Genomic DNA, 25347 nt, shown 5'->3' with positions numbered 1-25347 from the left:
TGATCAGTGTCTGCAATCAATGTAATGCATGTTATCGTCCCCTTTGGGGGCTATAACATCGCAAAAAAAAAAAGTGTAAAAAAATTGTTAACACAATTGTTAATAAATGTGATTTAACACCTTCCCTAATAAAAGTTTGAATCACCCCCCGTAAATGTCCGAACTATAAAAATATATTGTTAATTAAACCGCATGGTCAACAGCGTACACGTAAAAAAAATACCAAAGTCCAAAATAGTGTATTTTTGGTCACTTTTTATACCATAAAAAATTTATAAAAAAGCGATCAAAAAGTCAGATCAAAACAAAAATGGTATCAATAAAACTTCAGATCACGGCGCAAAAAATGAGCCCTTATACATCCACGTATGCACTAAAATAAATAAGTTATAGGGGTCAGAGCAGGACATTTTGAAATGTATATATTTTCCTGCATGTAGCTATGATTTTTTCCAAAAGTAAGACAAAATCAAATCAAAATCATTTTAACCCCTTAAGGACCACGGGCGTATGGGTATGTCCTGACTCCCTGGTACTTAAGGACCAAAGAAGTACCTGTACGCCCGTGGGAATTTTCGGTCCCCGCAGCGTGCCGGGCGGGGACCGGACCTGAGACCCCCCATGTTGGCAATCGCTGCAGTTCGCCGATTAATTCACACCGGCGATCTGCGGTGATTCGGGTCATACGGGTAATGTGTGATCCGATGACCCGGAGATACACCCCCAATCACCTACTGTATCTATGTGGAGGTGGTGATTTTGTCACCCCCCAGGAGCACTGCAAGATGCCGGACAATTGTCCGTCCAATAGCAGCCGGCAGGGGAGGGGTTTGGGGCGCTGCGATTTGCCACCCTTTTTTTGGGGGGGCCGCAGTTTTTTTTTCCCCCATATAACTGTGTGTGATTTATAATCACACACCATTACATATAAAGTTACACCAAGCGCACACACACTTTACCCGCTTCAGGGAGTATCACACTTCCATGGAGTACTACATTTCCCCTCTTCATTTTAATTTTCCATAATTTGACCCCAATGTATCAAGTCCAGAGTACATTCCAAGTTTAAACCCCGTAAAGCCACTAAATTGGCCAAAAAACACTTTCATCAAGGAAAGATAAGACCTCTGGGGGGATTTTTTTTCACTGAGTCACTATCATCAGGGACTTTTTATGTTGCCTCAAATGCGCAGCGCTCTCTTTCCACCTGAGCGGGGTGCGCATTTGAGGCAACAGGTCTGGCACGGCCACACACATCACATTCCCAGAATGATGATTCAGAGCATAGGGTTTGGGGTGGGAATATCTTTTTAGTTTTGGCTATGCTCTGGGTCATCATTCTGGGAACATAACCTGTTTTATAATTTTATGTCCCACTGTACCCCTTGTTAGTAATTTACCCCATGTAACGCTCCTTGAGGGGGGTCCCACTGTTCTGGCTCCGTAGGCAGCTATGTAGAAGCTAAAGGCCCCTGACTCCGCTCCTGCTCTTCCGAGACCGGTGTGTACCCGCAGAGTTGTTTACCCCAGATAGGAGGTATGTTCTTACTCCAAAGAAATGTATTTACAAATTTACGGTGACATTTTCTCCTAATACCACTTGTGAAAATGAAAAATGTCGGGTAACCCCAGCATTTTAGTGTACAAAATCTAATTTTTCCTTTTCACATCCCAATTTAATGAACATTTATCAAACACCTGTGGGATGTTAAGGCTCACTGTACCCCTTGTTACATTCCTTCAGGGGTGTAGTTTCCAAAATAGTATGCCATGTGGTTTTTTTTTTCTGTCCTGGCACCATAGAGGCTTCTTAAACGTGACATGCCCACTCTCCAAAATCCCATTGTCGCTCCTTCCCTTCTGAGCCCTCTACTGCACCCACAAACAAATTTTGAGAGGATTTTTCTCCTTTTACCCCTTGTAAAAATTCAAAAACTGGGTCTACAGGAACATGCAAGTGTAAAAATTGAAGATTTTGAATTTTCTCCTTCACTCTGCTGCTATTCCTGTGAAACACCAAGAAATGATGCAAGTATCGACAAAATTTTACCACTAACAAATTAAGAGTATGTCACGAAAAAACTATCTCAGAATCAGAATCAAAAGTAATAGCATCCCAGAGTTATTAATGCTTAAAGTGACAGTGGTCAGATGTGCAAAAAAACACTCTGGTCCTTAAAGGGGTATTCCAGGAATTTATTTTATTTGACTATGCTACAGGGGTTGTAAAGTTAGTGTAGTTCATAATAGAGTGTATGTACCTGTGTGTGACGGTTTTCTCACAATTCTTCTGTGATTTCTACCCCAATATTTATTTTTAACAGCATACAAAATGACTGTTGTCTCAGATTTTTCCCAGGTTGCAATGCGGCCGAGACCTGACTTCACTAGTCAGCTGATGACAGGGAGCCTGTCTGCTTCAATGGGTGAAGGGATCGCTTGGTGGGAGAGGGATCAATCTGCAACTAGTGCAACAGCTGTAGGCACCCTGATTGAAAACCACAGGTCTTTTGAATGGATGCTCATTTATGTTTTTGGGTGGGGTGGCTGATGTGTGGGAGGGAGGAAAATGGAATTGTGGGATTTGTAGTCCAAAAAAGAAAAGTCAAACAGGAAATACGAGTTCACAAAAAGCTAGCCACAGTGTTATGGTAATCTCACAACATAGCCATTTAGCCCCAAGACAAGCACAGATCCTTCCTAAGCATGTCCATTACTGCCTGCCAGGTACGTACTAAAATCACATTATGGTGGATAACCCCTTTAAGGCCAAAATGGGCCTGGTCCTTGAGGGGTTAATCGTATGGACCTACAAAATAAAAATAATCTTTCATTTTTACCAAAAAATGCACTACATAGAAACTGAAGTCTCCAAAAGTTACAAAATGGCTTTTTGTTTCTTCAATTTTTTCCCACAATAATTTATTCATTTTTTTGGTTTCGCCGTAGATTTTTGGGTAAAATGACTGATATCATTACAAAGTAGAATTGGTGGCGTAAAAAAAAATGTACACACATAATGTTTATACTATTTCAATTACAATTTAACAATGTTAGATCGCAGCATTCACTTGAATGGGAAGAAGCTGCAGTTCCCTTCACAACTAATAAAAGAACAGTGACTGCAGGTTCAGAGCACATGTAAACATTGTAGATGATTGAAGCTGATGGACGTCTGACTCCAAGGATGCCTGGAGTCAGACACATCACTATAATATCACTATAATATTTAGAGGCCCCACTGGCAAAGTTCTGGGAGTGCTGGCTATCTGGCTAAAGGTTTTTCTAGCCATTTGCTATAAAGTCTTTACACTAGGCACTGTACAGTAATCAGATGTTGCAAGAAGTAACTTAACCCAACTACTATTGAAGTTCAACTAATCTTCAAGGGATGTGTCAGTCAGCAATGAAGTTCAGCAGACCTATGAATTATACAACATACTATAATATAGGTTGCTGCGTAGAATTGGCGCAAGGTAAAAAAAAAAAAAAAGCACTTTTATCCAGGGAGCAGAGGAAGGGACTAGGTCATCATCGCTGAATGCAGGTGAAACCACATCCATATGCTGTGGTCAATGGCCACACAATCAAACAATGTAATTCTGGTTAAATCATTGAACATCTTTAAAAGGTTTTACTAGGAGTAGAAAAGCAGAGCTGATTTCTTCCAAAAACAGCACCACACCTGTTCTCAGGTTGTGTGTGGTATTGCAACTCCATTCTATTGAAGTGAACGTCAGCAAGTTGTAAAACCAATTACAACTTGAGGACAGGAGTCGTGCTTTTATAGAACTTAGCTCTGTTTTTCTATTTTTATGGCACTCAATAGTTAATAAATCTAGAGCAGTCTTAAGAGGTGAGCTTGCTCTATATACGATGATTGCTGGTTGTATCCTAAAGGGGTATTGCGGGATTTGTTATTAATTGACTATGCTACAGGGGAGGTTAAGTTAGTGCAGTTCATAATATAGTGTTTACACCTGTGTTTCATGGTGGTCTCGCAAGTCTTGATTGATTGATTGATTCTTGCCCCAATGTTTAAAGGGGTATTCCAGGCAAAAACTTTTTTTTATATATCAACTGGCTCCGGAAAGTTAAACAGATTTGTAAATTACTTCTATTAAAAAAATCTTAATCCTTTCAATAGTTATTAGCTTCTGAAGTTTTCTGTCTAACTGCTCAATGATGAGGTCACGTCCTGGGAGCTGTGCATGATGGGAGAATATCCCCATAGGAACTGCACAGCTCCCGGGACATGAGTCATCAGAGAGCAGTTAGACAGAAAAAAAATAACTCAACTTCAGAAGCTAATAACTATTGCAAGGATTAAGATTTTTTTTATTCAAAGTAATTTACAAATCTGTTAAACTTTCCGGAGCCAGTTGATATATAAAAAGAAGTTTTGGCCTGGAATACCCCTTTAATTTTAACAGCATACCAAATTGAATGTTGTCTCAGGTTTTCCCAGGTTGCAGTTCGGCACAAGATATTACATCACTGGTTCGGTAAAGAAAGTAGCCCGACTTTGCATTAAAGGAAATCTGTCACCAGTGTCACCTGCACTAACCTGTCGGTACCGACAGGTAGTGCAGGTGACACTGCTGACCATGCTACTTACCTTGTCCCGTTCCGTGTAGGTGATCTCCGGTAATCTCCTCCATTAGGTTCAGTTCCGGCACAGCTTGGGGCATGGGCGGAGCTTATTGACGTCACCGATGCTTGGTCCCACTGCTAGAGAACAGCAGCGGTGACATCACTAAGCTCTGCCCGTGCCCCAAGCCGGGCCGGAGTTGAAGTTAATGGAGGAGATTACTGGAGATCCCCTGCACGGAACGGGACAAGGTAAGTACCGTTGTCATCAGTGTCACCTGCACTACCTGTCGGTACCAACAAGTTAGTGCAGTTGACACTGGTGACAGATTTCCTTTAATGGATGGAACGACCGCTGGGTAGGAGATCATTCTGCAAGAATTGTTGTATTGCAACAGCCGAAGGCACCCTGGTCAGAAAACATAGGTCTATTGCATTTAAAGGATCACCGGTGTGTAGGGTGGTTGAATCATGGGACTTGTAGTTTGAGGAACCAAACTCCAACAGCATATAGCCATTTCACAAAAGAATAGCCACAGCATTATGGTAATCTCACAACACAGCTATTTAGCCATAAGACAAGCGCAGATCCTTCCTAATCATGTCCATTACTGTCTGGCAAGTACGTACTAAAACCCCCTTATGGTGGATAACCAATTTAGAGTTGGCATCTGCCTGCAATTGTCTTTTTTAAATCTCATCAACTACATAACTATTTTTGTATGTACTGCATGCTTTAACCCCTTGAAGTGTTAGTTCGGCAAAAAATTTACATATTTCCTACCCACAGGATAGGGGATAAGTGTCTAATTAAGAGGGGTCCAACCGCTGGGACCCCCTACACTCTCAGAGAAGCATGTGCTCACCCCATCCCCAGTGATCAGACACTTATCCCCTAATCTGTGCAAAGATGATAAGTTGTTTTTCACTGGATTTTAAGGAAAATCATGGACCCTGTTGCATGTTGGGAATAAACCTTGTTCACATCTACCTGGCATTTGTGGTCTCTCAGCGCCCGAAGTCATCCACTATCTCCTGGAGGTCCTTGGTTTCATGCTCTTCTATTGAGGAAAGGCGGCAGTGAGGCCATTCACTTACAGTATGCTTTCATCCTTTGTTGTGCTGGGGTCCGCACAACCTGCATTGGTAAGTGCCCATTCACATAAAGTGGTTTGAGTGACCCTTGCAGTTTTACACTATGGAGCGCTCTTTCTTGCTATTTTAGTCCACTTAATGCACGGCTGCTTTTAGGTCACATCACATCAAAACAAATTAATAAAAAAGTTATTCAAAAGTCACATATAAGCAAAGTAGTACCAATAAAACTAAAGATCACAGTGTAAAAAATAAGCCCTTCTAAAACCCCATATAGTGAAAAATTAGAAGGTTGTAGGGGTAAAAATAGGGCCATTTTAAAAATACTAATTTTGTTATAAAATGTTTGAGTTGTTTTAAAAGAAGTACAATCATAGAAAATCATGTAAACATGGGTATTGTATTGACACACAATAAAGAACCTGTAAACAAATAGAAAAAAAGAGAGAAGGCCCAAAGAGGCGCCTAGTGCATTACCCTAAAAATTTATACAGAGGCCCACGTAGAGTGGGGATAAGTAAGGGGTCTAATGAATGCCCGCTCACCTGGAGCGTATAATAATACGCATATAACCTCAGTCTGAGGTAATGAAGGATTCCGTGCAAGCCTACAGGTCTTCAGGATGGATCCAATGAGGAGATCCTGTGGGTGAGCTGAATATTGGAAAAATCGGAAAAATCGACCTGGCATCAGGCGCTCGGGAATCCAGAGAGATCTCACAACCAGTTCATGGAGGTGGATAGGAATTCAAGCTTTATTAGTATACAACAACGCGTTTCGGGGTTAGCATACCCCTTCTTCAGATTGACAGATTTGTACAGTACAGTGCAACAGAGAGCTTTTTATACACACATTGATTGAGAAACAAAATGGTGGCAAGGTCACAGGTTCAGGATGGGAGGTACAACAGTAGCAATAGAAGTGCAAAAAAACTGGGAACTTTATCTTTAAATTGACTCTTGTGCTTTATACCTATATATGGGGATAACAGTAACTTCAAATAAAGAAAAGGAAATGTGCTTTATTAGAAAATGTAAAGCAAAGGTGTAATACTTGATCCGGTTCATGTGTTAGATAGAGGCTTGATGCGCACTCGTTGTGAACATTGCCGTGCGCTCCACGGCATGTAAACAACGGCCGCATGTCGCCGCTCTGTTTATAAACAGAGCGGAGATGCGGCGTGTAGGTTGCTACGGACGCGTCGCTGGGGAGCGTGTCCTGAAGAGATGATATGTTACAGAGCAGGCGCATGGTTTAGCGCTGCTCTGTGTATATCAGGTAAAGGGAAATATATATTTGTGGAGCAAGGTTTTAACGGCACAGTTTTGCTTAGTATATAGAGAGATGAGTGCATTACAGAATCTTCTTTTAAAAATGACAATATTTTTTGCACTAAATGGGACAATGCACTCAATATCTGCTCTACCACCCTTCTCAATCTACTAATTGAGAAAAGGAATAATTTAGTAGAAAATATAGCAGACAAAATTGACATATGCCTTAATGATGTAGAAAAATATCGCCATCTTACTGAATTTACCAGCTGGAATAAAAATCTCACAACAAAAATTCATAAAATAGAAAAAGACATTTTAAACAAAAAATTAGGCAAACTAACTAGAGATCGCCTAGATTATGCCACCAACAATATACGTTATTGGCTCAAACCGGATAAACCCAATCACCATCAGAACAACAATAAACTCAGTAATCCCACTAATATTTCCAATACATCTAATATATCCCATACATCAGTCATTAATCATCCTGTTAAATCCAAAGGCCCTTATCGCAAACCTCATCATAGTCAGCGCTATACCTCCCAGCCGACACGCACATTCATACCTTCTGCTCGCTCTGGGTCTAAACCATCCACTGCTCAGAACACTAACCCTAGTTCTATTCAATCTGTGACTACCATCCCCACGCCCATTATAAACCACAATTCCCATCCTCCCCCCACACCTACAACCATGCCACATCCAAACCGTACTATTACTCACCACGTACAAATTCACCCCATTCCCCAAATCATTCCACAAGACCTACTGGCATTATTAGAAGATAAACCATCTCCACCTACTTTACCCTCGGGTCGATATGATTCTATCACAGAATTATCTTCAGAAGATTCCCTACTTACCATCCATGATGCCATCTCTCCAACTGCTAACCAACCTCTGGATCATCAATTTTACACACCTCTTACTTCAAATATTCCCCCTGATCATTCTTTCAACATGATAGATACCACAGTTTTTTTAGGCCTGCCCCCCACGATAACATCTCCCTTCCAGTCCAACCAAACTCTGACCACAACAGAACATATCCACATAGCCCCTGCTCTAAAAACGAAAATGAAAAGAAAAAATTCAGAAAGAGAGGATGTAGAAGCGGACAAGCCCGTAGAGAAAGAAGAAAAAAGAATAAGGAAATTTCTACCCAACCCACTGACCTAAATACAGTTAAAATATTCAATCTATCCTCCCACTCCCTATCACCTACAGAAAGAATGGTATTAGAAAGAGGTCTCTCCTTTTGCCCCACCAATAATTCGAATGAATTCCAACTATTCCTGGACTTACACTCATTCAATAGGAAACTTACTATCAAACGCCATTTTAATATGGAAACCAATCCACCGATACCCCCTCAATTGAGTCCCCGTTCCCCTGACACTTACCCTTCACTTCCCCCTCTTAACACCAATCTACGTCCGAAATCTAAATTTTATCCCCTCCATCATAGGGGTAATTATATTGATACCTTTTTTTCATTAGTAGCTAAAGACTTTGAACAATTAAAACCACAAAACACCAACCCCAACCTTTCTGGAAAAGAAAAATATGCCCTAAAACAACTGTCTACCAATAATGATATAGTTATCAAGCCCGCTGACAAAGGGGGTGGAATCGTCATTTTAAATAGAGACGATTACATTATTGAAGCTCTAAAACAACTAGCAGACACTAATTTTTACAAACAACTGTCTTTTAACCCTACTGTTAAATTTACGGCCGAATTAAAAGACCTAGTTACTTTTTATTTTGATAAGGATATTCTCACCAAGCAAGAGATGGAGTACATTTTAATTCCAGAACCCGCCCTCCCCATCTTTTATTACCTTCCAAAAGTACATAAAGACCCAGTTCACCCTCCTGGAAGGCCTATCATATCTGGCATTAATTCCATTACCTCAAACCTGTCGCATTATATTGACATCATACTACAAAGATATGTCATCACCTTAAAATCCCATCTAAAGGATACAACAGACTTCATTTCTTCCATTTTACCACTAAAATGGCAAAAACATTTTATTTTTGTGACAATGGACATCTCTTCATTATATACAATCATTGATCACCAACTAGGTTTGAATGCCATCTCTTTTTATCTGGAAAACGATATAACTATACCGGCCGAACAAAAAACTTTTATACTTAAAGGAATAGAGTTTATTTTAACTCATAACTATTTTACTTTTTTAAATCATATCTATTTACAACAGAGAGGCACCGCAATGGGCACACGCTTCGCGCCAAGTTTCGCAAATTTATTTGTAGGACGCTTTGAAGAAACTGAAATGTACACACATCCACTTTTTAGCCACTGCATATACTATAAACGTTACATCAACGACATTTTTATCATATGGGATGGCTCTCGCTCTGACCTTTCAGAGTTTTTATATTTTCTCAATAATAACAAATGGGGACTCACTTTTACACATGAATCTTACTCCAATCATGCAGAATTTTTAGATGTGTGCGTTTTTTATACTGAAGATAACACTCTCAATACAAAGACTTTTTTTTAAAAAGGTGGACAGCAACAGTTACTTAGATTTTAGAAGCTGTCATTATAAGAAATGGCTCCAGAATGTACCGTTTGGACAATTTAAGCGCATCCGCCGTAACTGCACCTTAAATACAGACTATGTCCAACAGAGCAAATTACTGGTTAGTAGATTTCAAGCAAAGAAATACCCGAAAAAAATCGTAATTTCTGCTAAAACCAGAGCAAACAAACTGACACAATCTGACTGTCTTACCAAAAAAATGTTGACAGTAGATACATCATTAGATAAACGATGTTGTAATTTTATTACCACCTTTTCTAATAATAATAAAGATATTACATCTATACTTGCCAAACACTGGAATATTCTTTAAATTGATCCTTTTCTACAAAAAATTCTCCCTCCAAAACCACAAGTCACTTTTCGGCGAGCACGCTCCCTAAAAAACATACTCGCCCCAAGTAATTTAAAAACTCTACAAAATAAACCTTCCAACTTTTTACAAAAGAATGGTTGTTTTAAGTGTAACCATGCGCGCTGTAAATGCTGTGTTAATTTAATGCATATGGCAAAAGAGTTTCACTCTGCGGTCACCAAAGAGATCTTTCCTATTAAATCACATATATCCTGTGACTCCCAATATGTTGTATACCTCTTACAGTGCCCGTGTGGCCTGCAATACGTAGGCCGCACCACACAGTGTTTGAGAAACCGGATCAACAAACACCGTAGCAATGTAACCCTCAAGTACCAGCTCCACAGTGTGTCACGCCATGCTTCGCTATATCATGAGGGCGATTTTTCGGCCTTCAAGATATCTGCCATAGAACAGATCAATAAAGACGTTCCCCAGCGTTTTAATACACTTAGGCAACGTGAACATTTCTGGATATTCAAATTACGCACACTTCAGCCCCTTGGTTTAAATGAATTTATTGAGAGTAACTTGTGAATATGGCTGTGCGGAAGTAGAGAGTTATATATAAAGGCCCCCTCTGTTTTTCCGTACCCTATGTGATGTATATATATGTGTATATATATTATATATATATATATATATATATGTATATATATTTTTTGGACTAATGTGTGGTTTTTATAGATTTTTATAGAATTTTATATTTTCTTATATATTCCCTCATATTATCATATTACCATTTTTTCATACATTTCCACATGAAGCCTCCTATACTATTTATTTATTACGTATTCATCACTTTTTATACATATTTATTTTTATTATTTTTACATACTAAATATTTATTTATTTATTTATTTGCATGTATATTTCCAGCCCTTTTTATCCTATTAACTGATTCATCCCATTTTAATTTATATACGCACCCTATTGATTCTTGCTGATACAAACCTATTCTATAATAATATATCTTGTTAAAAATGTATTAAATTTTCATGTAATGCACTCATCTCTCTATATACTAAGCAAAACTGTGCCGTTAAAACCTTGCTCCACAAATATATATTTCCCTTTACCTGATATACACAGAGCAGCGCTAAACCATGTGCCTGCTCTGTAACATATCATCTCTTCAGGACACGCTCCCCAGCGACGCGTCCGTAGCAACCTACACGCCGCATCTCCGCTCTGTTTATAAACAGAGCGGCGACATGCGGCCGTTGTTTACATGCCGTGGAGCGCACGGCAATGTTCACAACGAGTGCGCATCAAGCCTCTATCTAACACATGAACCGGATCAAGTATTACACCTTTGCTTTACATTTTCTAATAAAGCACATTTCCTTTTCTTTATTTGAAGTTACTGTTATCCCCATATATAGGTATAAAGCACAAGAGTCAATTTAAAGATAAAGTTCCCAGTTTTTTTGCACTTCTATTGCTACTGTTGTACCTCCCATCCTGAACCTGTGACCTTGCCACCATTTTGTTTCTCAATCAATGTGTGTATAAAAAGCTCTCTGTTGCACTGTACTGTACAAATCTGTCAATCTGAAGAAGGGGTATGCTAACCCCGAAACGCGTTGTTGTATACTAATAAAGCTTGAATTCCTATCCACCTCCATGAACTGGTTGTGAGATCTCTCTGGATTCCCGAGCGCCTGATGCCAGGTCGATTTTTCCGATTTTTCCAATACACAATAAAGAAGACATGACAGTTTTACTGTACAGTGTAGAGCGTAGGAAGGGAACACTCCTAAAGTTGCGGTTTTCTTTTCAATTTTCCAACTAAAAAGTTATGGCTTTAAAAAGGCAAGGAGAGAAAAAAATAATAAACAAAAATGTAATTGTCTGTGCCCTAAAGGCCAAAATGGGCTGTGGCCTTTAAGGGGTTAATATGATGCAGAATTATTTTGGATTTTTCTCCAGATTTCGACAACTCTATGGTGATATGGTGACATTCTGCAACCTCTATTCCACTGATGGCTAAACATTTATTTTCCCAACTTAGAAATGAAAACAGTACGACAGTACCTGCACTGTGATTTCATTCTCCGGGGGCTGCCAGTTCAGTGACTACACACAGTAGCCATATTATTATTGTAAATAAATATTTTAGTTTTCCACATAATGATTTCTTCTTGTATAATGCACCTCCTCCACCTTTTACGTGGGCTTTACTCAATAAAACTCAGCAGTGTTATCTATATTTATAACTGCAATAAAATAAACTTCAAAAACCCTTCCAGCCTGTTTGGATTTTTATTTTGATCAGTCTATGAGAAACTTTAAACTCTTAAAGCATTTCCCAATGAGACAGAAGAAATTGTGCTTAGTGTATTAAACACAACAAACATGCAGCATAGCAAAAGGTTGAAAGAGCTGCACACTTATCTATAACAGGGTTACAAGGTACTAAAACATAGAGCGTTACTATTTTGCAATACATACCGTATTTTTCGCCGTATAAGACGCACTTTTTCTTCCCCAAAACTGGGGTGAAAAGCTGGTGCGTCTTATACGGCATATACACACACCTATCGGGTCGGTCCCTGCGGCCATCAACGGCCAGGACCCGCGGCTAATACAGGACATCACCGATCGCGGTGATGCCCTGTATTAACCCTTCAGACATGGTGATCAAAGCTGACCGCCGCGCCTGAAGTGAAAGGGACACTAACCCGGCTGCTGAGTCGGGCTGTTTGGGACCACCGAGGTGAAATTGCGGCATCCCGAACAGCTTACAGGACACTGGGAGGGACCCTACCTGCCTCCTCGGTGTCTGCTCCGTGCCGGGATCCCCTACATGGCCGGTGCTCTCCTTCGACATCATCACTTCGTTGCGCATGCCATCCTGTCATCCAATAGGAGCGGCATGCGTAGCGACGTGATGGCGGCGACTGAGAGCGTGGATCCCGGGGAAGAAGACGTCCTGAGCGTCAGGACGCCGCGACAGCGATGGAACGACATCCAGGGCAGCGGTGACGGGTCCGGAGCGGCGGGGACACGTGAGTATTACCTCCTATATCAGTGGTCTTCAACCTGCCGACCTCCAGATGTTGCAAAACTACAACTCCCAGCATGCCCGGACAGCCGTTGGCTGGAGGTCCACATCTGGAGGTCCACAGGTTGAAGATCACTGTTGGGTTCAGAATCTTTTTTTTTTTTTTTTTCTAGATTTTGCACCTTTAAAATTGGGTGCGTTTTATAGGGCGAAAAATACGGTAACCCTTTTTTAAAATCGGTTTCTCAACCTTATGCAATCTTTTACAAACAGCTGAACATGGTATAAAATAACATGCGCATGAATAAGAGGGTCCGCCCCTGAAACGTTGTGCCATGACTGGTGAAATAACTGAAAATTCAGCTATTTTCTGCTGCTATAATGCTGTTTAATCTAGTCCTGTGAGACAAATCCATGTGCAATAAGGAATGATGCAATAAAACCGGAAGAATATTTCCAAAGAATTCATGAGTTATGAATTTTATGTATACTCACTTGCTATGTGAAGCTTATTTGGTTTGCTGCTAGCATTCTATTGCCCTACAAATGTGTACTACCCAGTGTGCTTTATAGGGTTGAGTGGCGCTCTTCTAGTACGGGCTATTCAATTGAAGTTATGCAATACCCCTAACTCCTATTTACTTTTATAGGCGTTGCGCAACGGCATAGCCCCGATCGATCCCCAGATGTTTTACCAATCCTGGGTGTCGGAGCAGGAGTCCAGATGTCATTGTGTAAATGTTTATGCAGTGGATTAAAGACCCTTAGTGACTGCTATTAATAGCAACCTTAACACAGTTTTCCAATCCACCTGGACCTTTGGGGTACCAATGGATCACACAACCAGAGCCATTCACATTATCCTCCGTTATGAAAGTTGTTGACATCACAATGGACAGACTCTTAAGTACTTAATGACAATAAAGCAATGCTTTTCACCCCTCCACTGGGACTTCATCAGGCTCTGCCATATTGCGATCGCTAATGAACTATCTATCAAAACTCATACATTCAACCTATTGGTCATAAAAAGATACATGTGTAAAAATGTTCTACATTTGTATTAAGGTTTCAGCAAATAAATGTTATGTCTTGAATATATACATTCAAACATACATTCAAAAGGATCCTTTTTATTTCCAGTGGATAACAATCTGTCCAAGTCATGTGTTAAATAGATAGGTATTTGGCCTATTACAAGACACAGCTCTGATAACCGCACTACTGTATCAGTCCTGTTCCTGGATCTCCATAATGTGTATAAAAGGAAAACTGTATAACTTTTCATTATTTAAAAAATAACATTTGCTGCTTTGTTTTTAGTGATCTTACCTCATTGGCCAGGTTTAGCAAGACAGGCGCTGTTGGATCCTCTGCTATACCATGTAAGTATCTACAAGAAAAAGCAAAACAAAATAATAATAATGAATAGAAAGCAATATGGGCAGCAGTGGCAGTAGTGTTCGGGCATATGATATCCCCACCTTTGAGAAAAGTTTGAAGCTGGTGTTTTAATTTGGTACTAAATTTGTGATGAAGACTGCAATAATGAAAATCAAGCATATCTGTGAGGTTGCCTGAATGCCTACTAGGATTTGCAGATTTGGACCATAAAAAAGGACTCCAATCACAATACACATACATATATTAAGAAAATAAAGGGCTTGTCCAAAGATAAAAACAATGGCTCAGATTTATCAAACTGTGTGAGAAAAAAAATTGAGTGATTTTCCCACAGCAACCAATCACAGCTCAGCTAAAAAGCTCTGCTAAAGTGAAAGCGGAGTTGTGATTGGTTGCTGTAGGGAAATCCCTCAATTTTTTCACACACAGTTTGATAAATCTGGGCCGATGTATTTATTTGTCTGGGGATGCAATAAAAAAAAAAAAAAAAAAAAAAATTATACTCACCTCCCCTGGTCCTCCTCTTGTCACTGCCGCTTCACTATGACTCAGTCCAAAACTAGAAAAAATTGGGGGCTCAGCCACATAAATAAAAAATGGATGCTTCCCTAGTTTTCAAAAAGTTCCACTATTCAAAAAAAGAAATAATTGAAAAAACACTCCAAAATGGCGCACACCAAATAGTGAAAAATACAATGCTTATTACAATATTAGTTATACATGCCACACAATATACACGGAAGCCCTCTAAAATCTTTTAAAAGATGCCCATGAAAAGGCAAAAAACTCCACATGGGGTGGGGGCCATGGATCCCACCCCCAGGGTGCTCAAACCCCAATACTGTGATTCATTCTAATGATGTACAACCTAGCAAATGCAGGGGGTCACAAAATAGTAGACATCAGACCAGTAGGGGGGAGTTCTTAAAGTGCACCAGTAGGTGAGCGCCTAGCTGAAACCTTGACGCATTCCGTCGTCCTAAGACATTCTGCTACAATGTAAAGTAGTGAGTGCACAGCCTGTACAACAGGGTTTAATGTTGTTTTCCCTTAAAATAACGCAATACACAGCCACTAATGTCTAAACCTTGGCAACAAAAGCGGGTGCACACCTAAGTGTAGATGTCCAAATTGGGTCCAAAGTGTCAATATTGTGTGAGGTCATCAATATTTTCCAGCACTGCATTAAAGGGGTACTCCACCCCTAGACATTTTATTCTTTAGATAGGGGATAAGATGTCAGATCGCCAGGGTCTCGCTGCTGGGGAACCCCAGGATCTCCGCTGCGGCACCCCGCTATCATTACTGCACAGAGCTAACTCGCTCCGTGCGTAATGACGGGCAATACAGGAGCCATAACAAGTTACATCACCGCTCTGCCCCCTCGTGACGTCACGGCCCACCCCCCTCAAAACAAGTCTATGGGAGGAGGCGTGGCGGCCATCACACCCCCTCCTATAGACTTACATTAAGGGGGCGGGCCGTGATGTCATGAGGGGGCAGAGCCGTGACGTCACGATGCTCCGGCCCCTGTATCGCCGGTCATTACGCACAGAGCAAGGGTGCTCTGTGCAGTAATGATAGCTGGGTGCTACAGCGGAAATCCCAGGAGTCCCCAGCAGTGGGACCCCGGCGATCTGACATTTCATTCCCTATGCTTTGGATAGGGGATAAGATGTCTAGGGGCGGAGTACCCCTTTAAGCCTCTTGGGAATGGAGTTTACCAGAGCTTTACAGGTTGCCACTGGAGTCCTCTTCCACTCCTCCATGACCTCATCACAGAGCTGGTGGTTATTAGAGACCTTGCACTCCCATTTGAGGATGCCCCACAGATGCTCAATGGGGTTTAGGTCTGGGGATATACTTGGCAAGTCCATCATCTTTGTCCTTTGCTTCTTTAGCAAAGCAGAAGTCATCTTGGAGGTGTGTATGGGGTTGTTATGTTGGAATACTGTTCTGCGGCCCAGTCTCCAATGGCAGGGGATCATGTTGTGCTTCAGTATCTCACAGTACATGTTGGCATTTATGGTTCCATCAATGAACTGTAGCTCCCTAGTGCCAGCAGCACTCATGCAGCCTCCAGACTATGACACTCCTACCAACATGCTTGACTGTACACAAGACATAGTTTTCTTTGTGCTCCCCACCTGGTTACCACTACACATGCTTGACACCATCTGAACCAAATAAGTTTATCTTTATCTCATCGGACCACATGACATGGTTTCAGTAATCCATGTCCTTAGTCTGCTCATCTTCGGTAACTTATTTGTGGGCTTTCTTGTGCTTCACCTTATGAAGAGGCTTCCTTCTGGGATGACAGCCATGCAAAGCAATTTGATGTATGGTGTGAGTAGCGACAGGCTGACCCCCTTCCCACTCCCCACCCCTTCAACCTCTACAGCATTGCTGGCAGCACTCATCTGTCCATTTCCCAAAGACAACCTCTGGATATGAGGCCAAGCACACACAACAAGGCCTGTTTTGACTGGAACCAGTCCTGTGAAAATGCTGTATGGTCTTGACCACCATGTTGCAACCCAGTTTCAGGACCTTGGCAATCTTCTCCCCTGTGACATTTTTTTTGTAGAGCAACAATTATTTTTTCAGATCCGCAGAGAGTTCCTTGCAATGAGGTGCCATGTTGAACTTATAGAGGGTGAGAGTGATAACATCAAATTTAATACACCTGCTCCCCATTAACACCTGAGACCTCATAATACTAATGTGTCACATGACAGCACCCCCCCCATTATTCTGCATTCAATATCTCATAATGACAAAGTAGAAATAGATTGTTAAAAATCTTTGCCAATTTATTATCCATTGGCATAAGTATTCAGAACCTGTACTTAGTTGGCAGAGATTACAGCCTGCATAATTCTTGTGTATGATGCCACAAGGTTTGCAAAACCTGGATTTGTTATTTTTTTTGTTTTCTGCCATTATTCTTTGCAGATTCTCTCAAGCTCTGTCAGGTTTGATGGGGACCATGAGTAGACAGTTATTTTAAAACATTTTCAGAGATGTTTGACTGCTTTTTAGTCAGGGTTCTGGCTAAGCCAATCAAGGAAAAATTGGGAGGGAAAAGTTATTTTTTTTTGTCTTTTTTAAAGCTTTTGTGTGGGAAAAAATGTGTATGGTATATCTTATTATAATAACAAATAATATGTTTATAACATGGTATTTAAACTATATAACATTTAGACCTTCTTTAAAGACATCTGAAAATCTTTGTAAGTTCTCTAATCTTACCTGAAGACAAGCAAATCCTGGAATACAATTTAAATACTGAATACAATTTTTAAAGAAGAGCAATATGCATTTCTGTCTCTAGGGGCTCGGCAGGGAAAAGGTTTTAGTTTGGTTGTGGCTGGGTTCCATCTTCTTTTCTCTCAGATCGCCTTAATTGACATATATCTGTCTGCCCATTAACATTCTCCCCCTCATCAGAGCTAATGTTTGCCTATTTTCTGTGTCTGGCTGACTAGTAAATTATTTTTTCTTTTCCTACTCTAAGTAAAATGGTGAGAACAATATCCAGAATTTAAATTCAAAATTCCAATTTTTTTAAAGTTTTTCCAAAATTTATATATCTTTTCCTGGAAAAAAAAAAGATTTTTTTGTATAGGGCTTCAAAATTTCTGGAAATTTTACATATCTGCTCCTATGTTGTCTGACTGTGTGCTTAGCATCACTGTCTTGTTGTCTTCCATTCAGTCAGATCCAGAGCACTATGGATCAGGTTTTCAGGTTTCCCTCAATCCAGACCTGTTGCCTTGCCCCAGCCACTGAAAAACAACACCAGTGTGAAGCTGCCCCCACCATGCTTCACTGTATTGATTCCTCCAGACATGACCCTTAGAACGGAGGCCAAAAAGTTCTCTCTTTGTTTCATCAAACTAGGTGCTCTTTAGCAAACTCCAGGTGGACTTTTATGTGTCTTTTACGGAGGAGAGGCTTCCTTTCTAGCCACTGCAGTGATGGTTGATCTTCTGGTGTTTCTCCCATCTGTACACAGGATCTTTAGAGCTCAGCCAAAGTGAACATATGTTTGGTCCCATCTTTTCCCAAGGCCCATTCCTTTCTGATTACTTAGTATGAAGGGGGGGGGCAGCTCCATGAGCCCTGGATGTTACAAATAACTTCCATTTAAGATTGATAATGGCCACTGCGCTCTTAATAACTTTTAGTGCAGCAGAATTTGTATACCGGTACTCTTCTCCAGATATGTGCCTCTACACAATCCTGTCTCCGAGCTCTACAGGCAGTACTTTCTACCTCATGGCTTGGTTCTTGCTCTTATATGCATTGTCAGCTGTGAGGCCTTATATAGACAGGGCTGTGCCTTTTCCTAATCAAGGTGAAATGGGAGGCCCCAGAACTAAATTTCAAGTGTCATAGAAAAAGGAGGCCATGCTAAATTTTAGGTTTTCCTTTTAAATAAACATGCAAAGATGTGTACAGATTGATGGGGGACTTTTTATTTTTATTTTAAAACAACATTACAAAATAAAAATAAAGTGAAAGGGTCCAAAGAATTTAAGAGTGGACCAGAAGAGAGTTTTGTTGTTTTATTATTATTATTGTTATTGCTTTTAGAGTACAGAGAGCTGTGACATTTTTTTTATTAGGTAAACATAGCTGTAAGGGGCCTTTTAATATGGGAATCCTTAAAAGTTTTTTTAAATGCAATTTTTTTTGTTACATATAGCTTATTGCTTATCTTTTACATTAAGGTGTAAATGAATTTTTTTTTATTTCTTAGTATTTTTGACAGTTACCATCACAAAAAAAATAAAAATAAATAAGTATAAACCTTATTTTATAGGTGGTTACAGTTTTAGGGAATCCAAGTTGGTGTGTGTAGTTTGAGTATATTCAGTAATGTTTTTTCCTTTCTCACAGGTTTGTAACTTCTGGGATTTCAGAGGCTAAAGTCAAATATTTGGGCTGGTATAGCTCTACATATAGATTATATATATTATAGATTATATAGATTTATAACTTAAAGGGATTATCCAACGATGCTACTCAAGGCACCCTACTGCTCAGCTGTTTAATAGGACTAAGGCTCACATATGAATGCAGCTACCACTTCAATGTTTACTGCTGCTTGTTCTTGCATTAGTGTCCTACAAGTGGGGGTAAAGCAGGGTATCCTTTAGTCTGCCATTACTAACTGTACTGTAATGCAAGAACGAGCAGCAGTAAATGCTGTAGAGGCTGCCACCCTCATAAGTGCCACAGCCCCTTCATACAAAGAGAGGAAATGGAAATTATAATGCTGAATAACCCCTTTATGTCTGTCATAACAGGTAGGCAGACATGGTCACATGACAAACCTGGTGGCCATACACAAGCCTTTAGCTACCTGCATAAAAGGGTAAATTCCTATGAGGTTATGAAAGGAACCCCCTACCCCTTGATTATACATCATACAATCCCCCATACCCCACAATTATTACTGTTCAATACATTTAAGGTTGAACAACAGACATTTCATATCACTGTTGTATGATTTTGCAACTTTTGTAACTACAGAAAGAGTGATGAAACTGAAGAGTATTAAACTGACTAAACACAATTTTTGACAGTTTAGAGGGTGTTATTTTGAAGGCTAGAGTCATTAATTGCAGAAAGCCTTTTAAGAAATTTGGGCTGTATGTATATGGGGGCTATATGTATGAGGGAGTAATGTATTTATATGAGGGAGTGATGTATGTATATGAAGGGGCTGTATCTATATGGGGTCAGCATGGTGGCTGTATCTGTAAGGCTGCATTTACACTACGCTTGCAGCCTATGGCTGCCGGGTTCAGATGGGAAATTTCAAAAGCGGGTGCTCCCGTATCCCAGCCGGACCCACACAGTTTCTCATTCACTTTAATGAGCCGACCAGAGTCAGACAGTGACTCAGGTTCTCTCATTTTTGCCCTGTTGCAGTTCACTATCTAATCCCGGTCAGCTCGTTAAAGTGAATGAGAAGCTGCGTAGGGCCGGCTGGTATACAGGAGCACCCAGTTTTGAAATTTCCCAGCTGAACCCGGCAGCCATAGACTGCAAACTTGGTGTGAATGCAGCCTAACAGGGCTGTATGTATATGACGACTCTATGTATATGGAGACTATATGTAAATGGGGGATGTATCTCTGTAGGGGCATTAAAGGGGTACTCCGGTGGTTAAGATTTTTGGCTATATTGCCTCTTCTTTTAATGTTCATGTTTTTTGAAATGTCATGACATGTATTATATGTTTGTGTAGCATGTGGTTTTTTTTTCTTACCGGTTTGTGGGCCAGGAAGTTCTGTAGTTCTGTGTTGGATCTCTGACTGTTGTCCACATGTTAGGATTGGGCTGTGGACAACAAGTCATGGCTTTTTTTTCTCTGTTCTTTTTTCACATCTCCCAATCCAGGTGGCCGCAGGTGTGCATGAGAAATAAGCCACGCCCCCTCATCTCCCCCTCCTGTAGGACACAGGAATGCATGAGAGAAAGCAGACAGAGCAGGGGGAGAGAGAGGACGTACACAGCTCCTCATCTCCCCTCCCCCTGCTCTGCCTTCTGAAAGAAGACAGGGAAGATAAGAGTGTTATGCGAAGGGGAGGATAACAAAGTGCACGGGCTGGGGATGTATAGACTGCAGGGGAATAAATCTCGGACTGGGGATGATTTTTATGTGTGAAGGGGGGGGGGGGGGGACTCCTGATTGACACATGCTGGGACTTGTAGTCCCTTTTATGTGTGTATGCTAGTGTTTACAAACCAGTGTGTGCCTCCAGCTGTTGCAAAACTACAACTCCCAGCATTCCCTGACAGTCTTTGGGCATACTGGGAGTTGTAGTTTTGCAACAGCTGGAGGCACACTGATTGGTAAACAATGACCTAGCCTATTCAGTATATTACAAACAAAGTGCATTGTTTCCCAACCAGGGTGTCCTCAGCTGTATCAAAACTACAACTCCCAGCATGCCCAGACAGCTTTTGGCTGTCCGGGCATGCTGGTAGTAGTAGTTTTGCAACACCTGGAGGCACCCTGGTTGGGAAACACTGGTATATGCCCTATAGAGGCATGATGAACTACAACCCCCAGGAGACTACAGAGGCAGCATGCTGGTGTTATACTGAATACTCCTGAATGACACATGTTGGGAGTTGTAGTCCCTTTTGTGTGTGTATGACAGTGTATCCCAACCAAGGCTAATTATATTAATGTGCTGTGTATAAGGGGCCGACCAAGGAAAATAGTAGGGTGGATAAAGGGCGAAAAAAAAAAAAAAAGGAGACTCCCCAAATCAGCAAGGCATGTGGCATGCTGGGATTTGCAGTTTTCAGCACAGCAACAAACAGGAAATAGAAGCAAAGCTAGGAAAACAAAGTGGGGGATAAAAAAGACAACAAAGAACGGAAATAGAGTAGCCTAAACAACAAGAATAGAAATGACACAAAACAAATAGGGTAAGTCACAAACGGAAAAACATGTTGACCACCGGAGTACCCCTTTAAGTAGGCAATATTAGTGTACAAGGCTATATTTTGTTTAGAGGCGACGATGGTTCTGGAAAAAGAAGCTTAAAATCTGAGCACAATATACAGCGTCCATTGGGTGCTGCAGAAACTTCTCATTCCATAAGCCTGGTACAGCTTTGTCGCTTTGTAGCTTACCCTGTAAATAGAAGCCACAAAGTGGATGTAATTAGAAAAGACCTCTACCTACATACAGGTTAAAATTTTGACAACTTACTTGCTGTAGTACAATCTAATGCTCTCAGGAGCATGATGTCGCCCATGGGTCCTTTTTACATGCTTCTAAAATGAGATTAAACACAGAAACTAAAACAATCCAAACATTGAAAATCTGTTAACAAGAAAATAATTTTCCTAAATTGCATTGCTAAAGTGGACTAGCATCTGGTAGGTCCAATGTCTTGACCATCCATAAAACCAAAAAAAACTGTCAGAGATCCCTGCAATGAAAATAATGATTTCTTTGGGAATTTTTCTTTACTTCCTTTTGCATTAACAAAAAGATAAGAGGAGCGCTCCCATGTGCAGGACCAGTGAATAAATACCATAACATTTTAATGTTGTGCAATTTCCGAGGCACAATGCTCATGTGGCATAGGAATAAATGCATATAATCGTGTATTCAAATGCAATGTGTCATTTCACACGTAACAATTGGGCAAAAAATATGTTGGTTCTTTTGCTGAAAAAGTTTCAAATTGTCCCTTGATGTCCTGTGAAAATATACAATATCCTAACAATATCAGGTCCACGAATAGGTTCTGATTAGGGATCGACCGATTATCGGTATGGCCGATATTATCGGCCGATAATCACGATCTTGGGCATCATCGGTATCGGCAATTACCTTGCCGATAAGCCGATAATGCCCCGCCCCCCGCACCGCCCCCACCGCACCGCGACAATATCAACCCCCCCCCCCCCCCCCCGACCCACCGCACCGCGTCGCACCCCCCCACCGCAGTGCTGGGCGGTATAGCGGTATGTACCGGATACCGTTTTTTTTTCTCCCACGGTATGGATTTTTGCCCATACCGCTTACCCGTAATGGGGGTGGTCCGGGCCATCCATCCTTCCTGTAGTGTCCGGCGGCATTCCGGGTGGAGGGTGAACCGGTCCGGGCTGTCCTTCTCCGGGGGTCCTCTTCTCCACTCCGGGCAGGCTCCGGCCTAGTACGCTGCATAGACGCCGCTACGCCGTGACGTCAGGTGCATCGCTGCGCAGCGGCGTCTATGCAGCGTTACTAGGCCGGAGCCTGTCTGGAGTGGAGAAGAGGACCCCCGGAGAATGACAGCCCGGACCGGTTCACCCTCCACCCGGAATGCCGCCGGACACTACAGGAAGGATGGATGGCCCGGACCACCCTCCCCGGACGGTCCCTGCAGCAACTGGGAAGGTGAGTCAGGGTTCTGGGATGGACAGGGATCTGTATAATATACTATACCTACAGTAGGCCCTCCAGCTGTTGCAAAACTACAACTCCCAGCATGCCCGGACAGCCAACGGCTGTCCGGGCATGCTGGGAGTAGTAGTTTTGCAACAGCTGGAAGCACCCCTTGGCGCGGCGGGGGGAGCGGTGGCGGTGATAGGTCTCAGGACCCCCGGACAGGCAGGGGGAGAGAAGCGGGTGGCGGCGGCGGCCTATGGCACCGCAAAAGCCACTGCAGTGCATTGATTTAAAGCGCCCGCTTTAAATCAATGATCTGCAGCGGTGTCGCAGGGGGATAAATAGCCGATAACTTATACCGGAATATCAGTATAAATTATCGGCTATCGGCCCTAACCTCCACCGATTATCGGTATCGGCCCTAAAAAAACGATATTGGTCGATCCCTAGTTCTGATACGTGGAATTTGGGAAGGATGTGAGGCAATTGGTAACAAGTACGGAAGGTGTGTTTACACATACGTTATACGCTGCAGATTTGATGCTGTGTTCAACTATTTATAATACAGTACACAATAACATATCCCAATAGATGGAACCTGATGGACTTTTTTCAACCTGTGTTGCTATAAATAAATGATCTATATAATAATCAAAAAACATTGGATGGGGTTGGAAAGGAGTTTTTCATTATTATAGAAATATGCTATTTGCTTTAGCATCCATTACACTTTTATAAAGTTTATATGGGGGTCTTTTTTAAAGAATAGCTCCTGGGCAATGATGCACACAAGCTATATATGAAAATCTGGTGGCTAAACCCAATTTCTAATATACGGTATTTAAATGGTTTAAAAAATGTTTATTACAGTAAAATCTTTGGAAAAAAATCCTACGTTTCAATGTTTTGTTAAAATTTTTGGCTGCTTTTCTTATAATTGCAGAATACAATAGAAGAATTTTAGAAGGGTCAAAAATTCTGGGAAACAGCCGTGTACTGTTTAGTGTGGTACTTTTATTTTAGTTTCTTAAAGCACAGCGTCTGTCTTAGTCCCTGAGATGCACCCACACTGGGTTTGCAAACAAACAGAATTACAATAGCTTTTCTAAAGGCAGCCTCGGGGAGAACGTGGTCAGGCTAAACAAGGCAATTCTTAAATTTCCCCAATGGCAGAAAATTCTCTGTCAATTTCTGTCCTATCTGACTTATATACGTCTATCAAAAAGTTTTTAAGAGCAATTACATTACACACCAACATACAAAATAAAACAAAAAAAAATAACAGATATATAAATACTATAGCAAACACATTTTATATATTTTTATGCATGCATACCAACAAACTTATGTACAATAAAAATACACAATAAATGTTTTAATTGCATGCTTTCAAATACTCAATACACACACATTATATATATATATATATATATACATACACACACATATACAAAGGAGTGGAGAAAAAAGGGAAAAGAAAACAGTGACGGTTCCTTGGAGAGCTGCCATATGAGTGACACCCGTCACCGGATGATAAATGACTCCATTTTCTGCCTCTCTTGCCTTCTGCCCGTCCAAGAGAGGGTCGTTTATCATAATCTCTGTCAGAGAGGGAAAGTAGCCCTGACAGTGCAAGTCAGCAAACATTTAGCACACGGAACCGTGCAACGCAGGGAAATTATTATTGTCAGAATAATAATGGTTTAGCATAATTTATTACGGGTCCACCAAATAAGCAAAGGATAGATGTTATTAGACAGATGGATGGGTAAAGCTTGGCAGCCATCCACTCAGGATCAGGCAACGCTTGATGAGGGGAGGGGGGTGTTGCAGAGGGGAGGGAGGTGGAGGGGTTTACATCTTCCAAACCAATCACCAGGCTGGCAGTTCAATTACAAAGAAATAAAGGGACATTCATCATTCAATTAAGCACCTGTCAAGCTTCACAAAAGAGGAAACTTCTAACCTGGTACTCCTGGGAGAAGATGCTCAGCAGAGTGGACTGCGATTGACTGGAACAAAATAAAAGATGGACAAAGTTAATTACTGGAGTGCATGGGGGGAGACAAAAGGCTAGTCAGTTTCAAAGGTAGGCCCTGATGCCCTGTAATCTAAGAGAA

The 25347-nt window shown here is 41.1% G+C and overlaps 1 protein-coding gene across 9 annotated transcripts in view; it reads right to left on the bottom strand.

Moving 5' to 3' along the window:
- The window catches only part of CDIN1 (CDAN1 interacting nuclease 1), a 481663-nt gene that overhangs the window by 348496 nt on the left and 107820 nt on the right, over positions 1 to 25347 (bottom strand). For 6 of the 9 annotated variants that reach the window (XM_056546010.1, XM_056546009.1, XM_056546016.1 and 3 more), the window contains exons 3-5: positions 25194 to 25239; positions 22058 to 22122; positions 14242 to 14302 (exon numbers count right to left, since the gene is read on the bottom strand). In XM_056546010.1, the coding sequence (XP_056401985.1) occupies positions 14242 to 14302; positions 22058 to 22122; positions 25194 to 25239 (172 nt within the window). The remainder of the gene's footprint in view (positions 1 to 14241; positions 14303 to 22057; positions 22123 to 25193; positions 25240 to 25347) is intronic. The other 3 variants (XM_056546012.1, XM_056546014.1, XM_056546013.1) reach the window with 2 other exon arrangements.

The sequence above is a fragment of the Hyla sarda genome, chromosome 11 (genome assembly GCF_029499605.1).
Source record: "Hyla sarda isolate aHylSar1 chromosome 11, aHylSar1.hap1, whole genome shotgun sequence".
Taxonomy (NCBI): domain Eukaryota; kingdom Metazoa; phylum Chordata; class Amphibia; order Anura; family Hylidae; genus Hyla; species Hyla sarda.
This window is presented reverse-complemented; position numbering and strand designations above follow the sequence as displayed.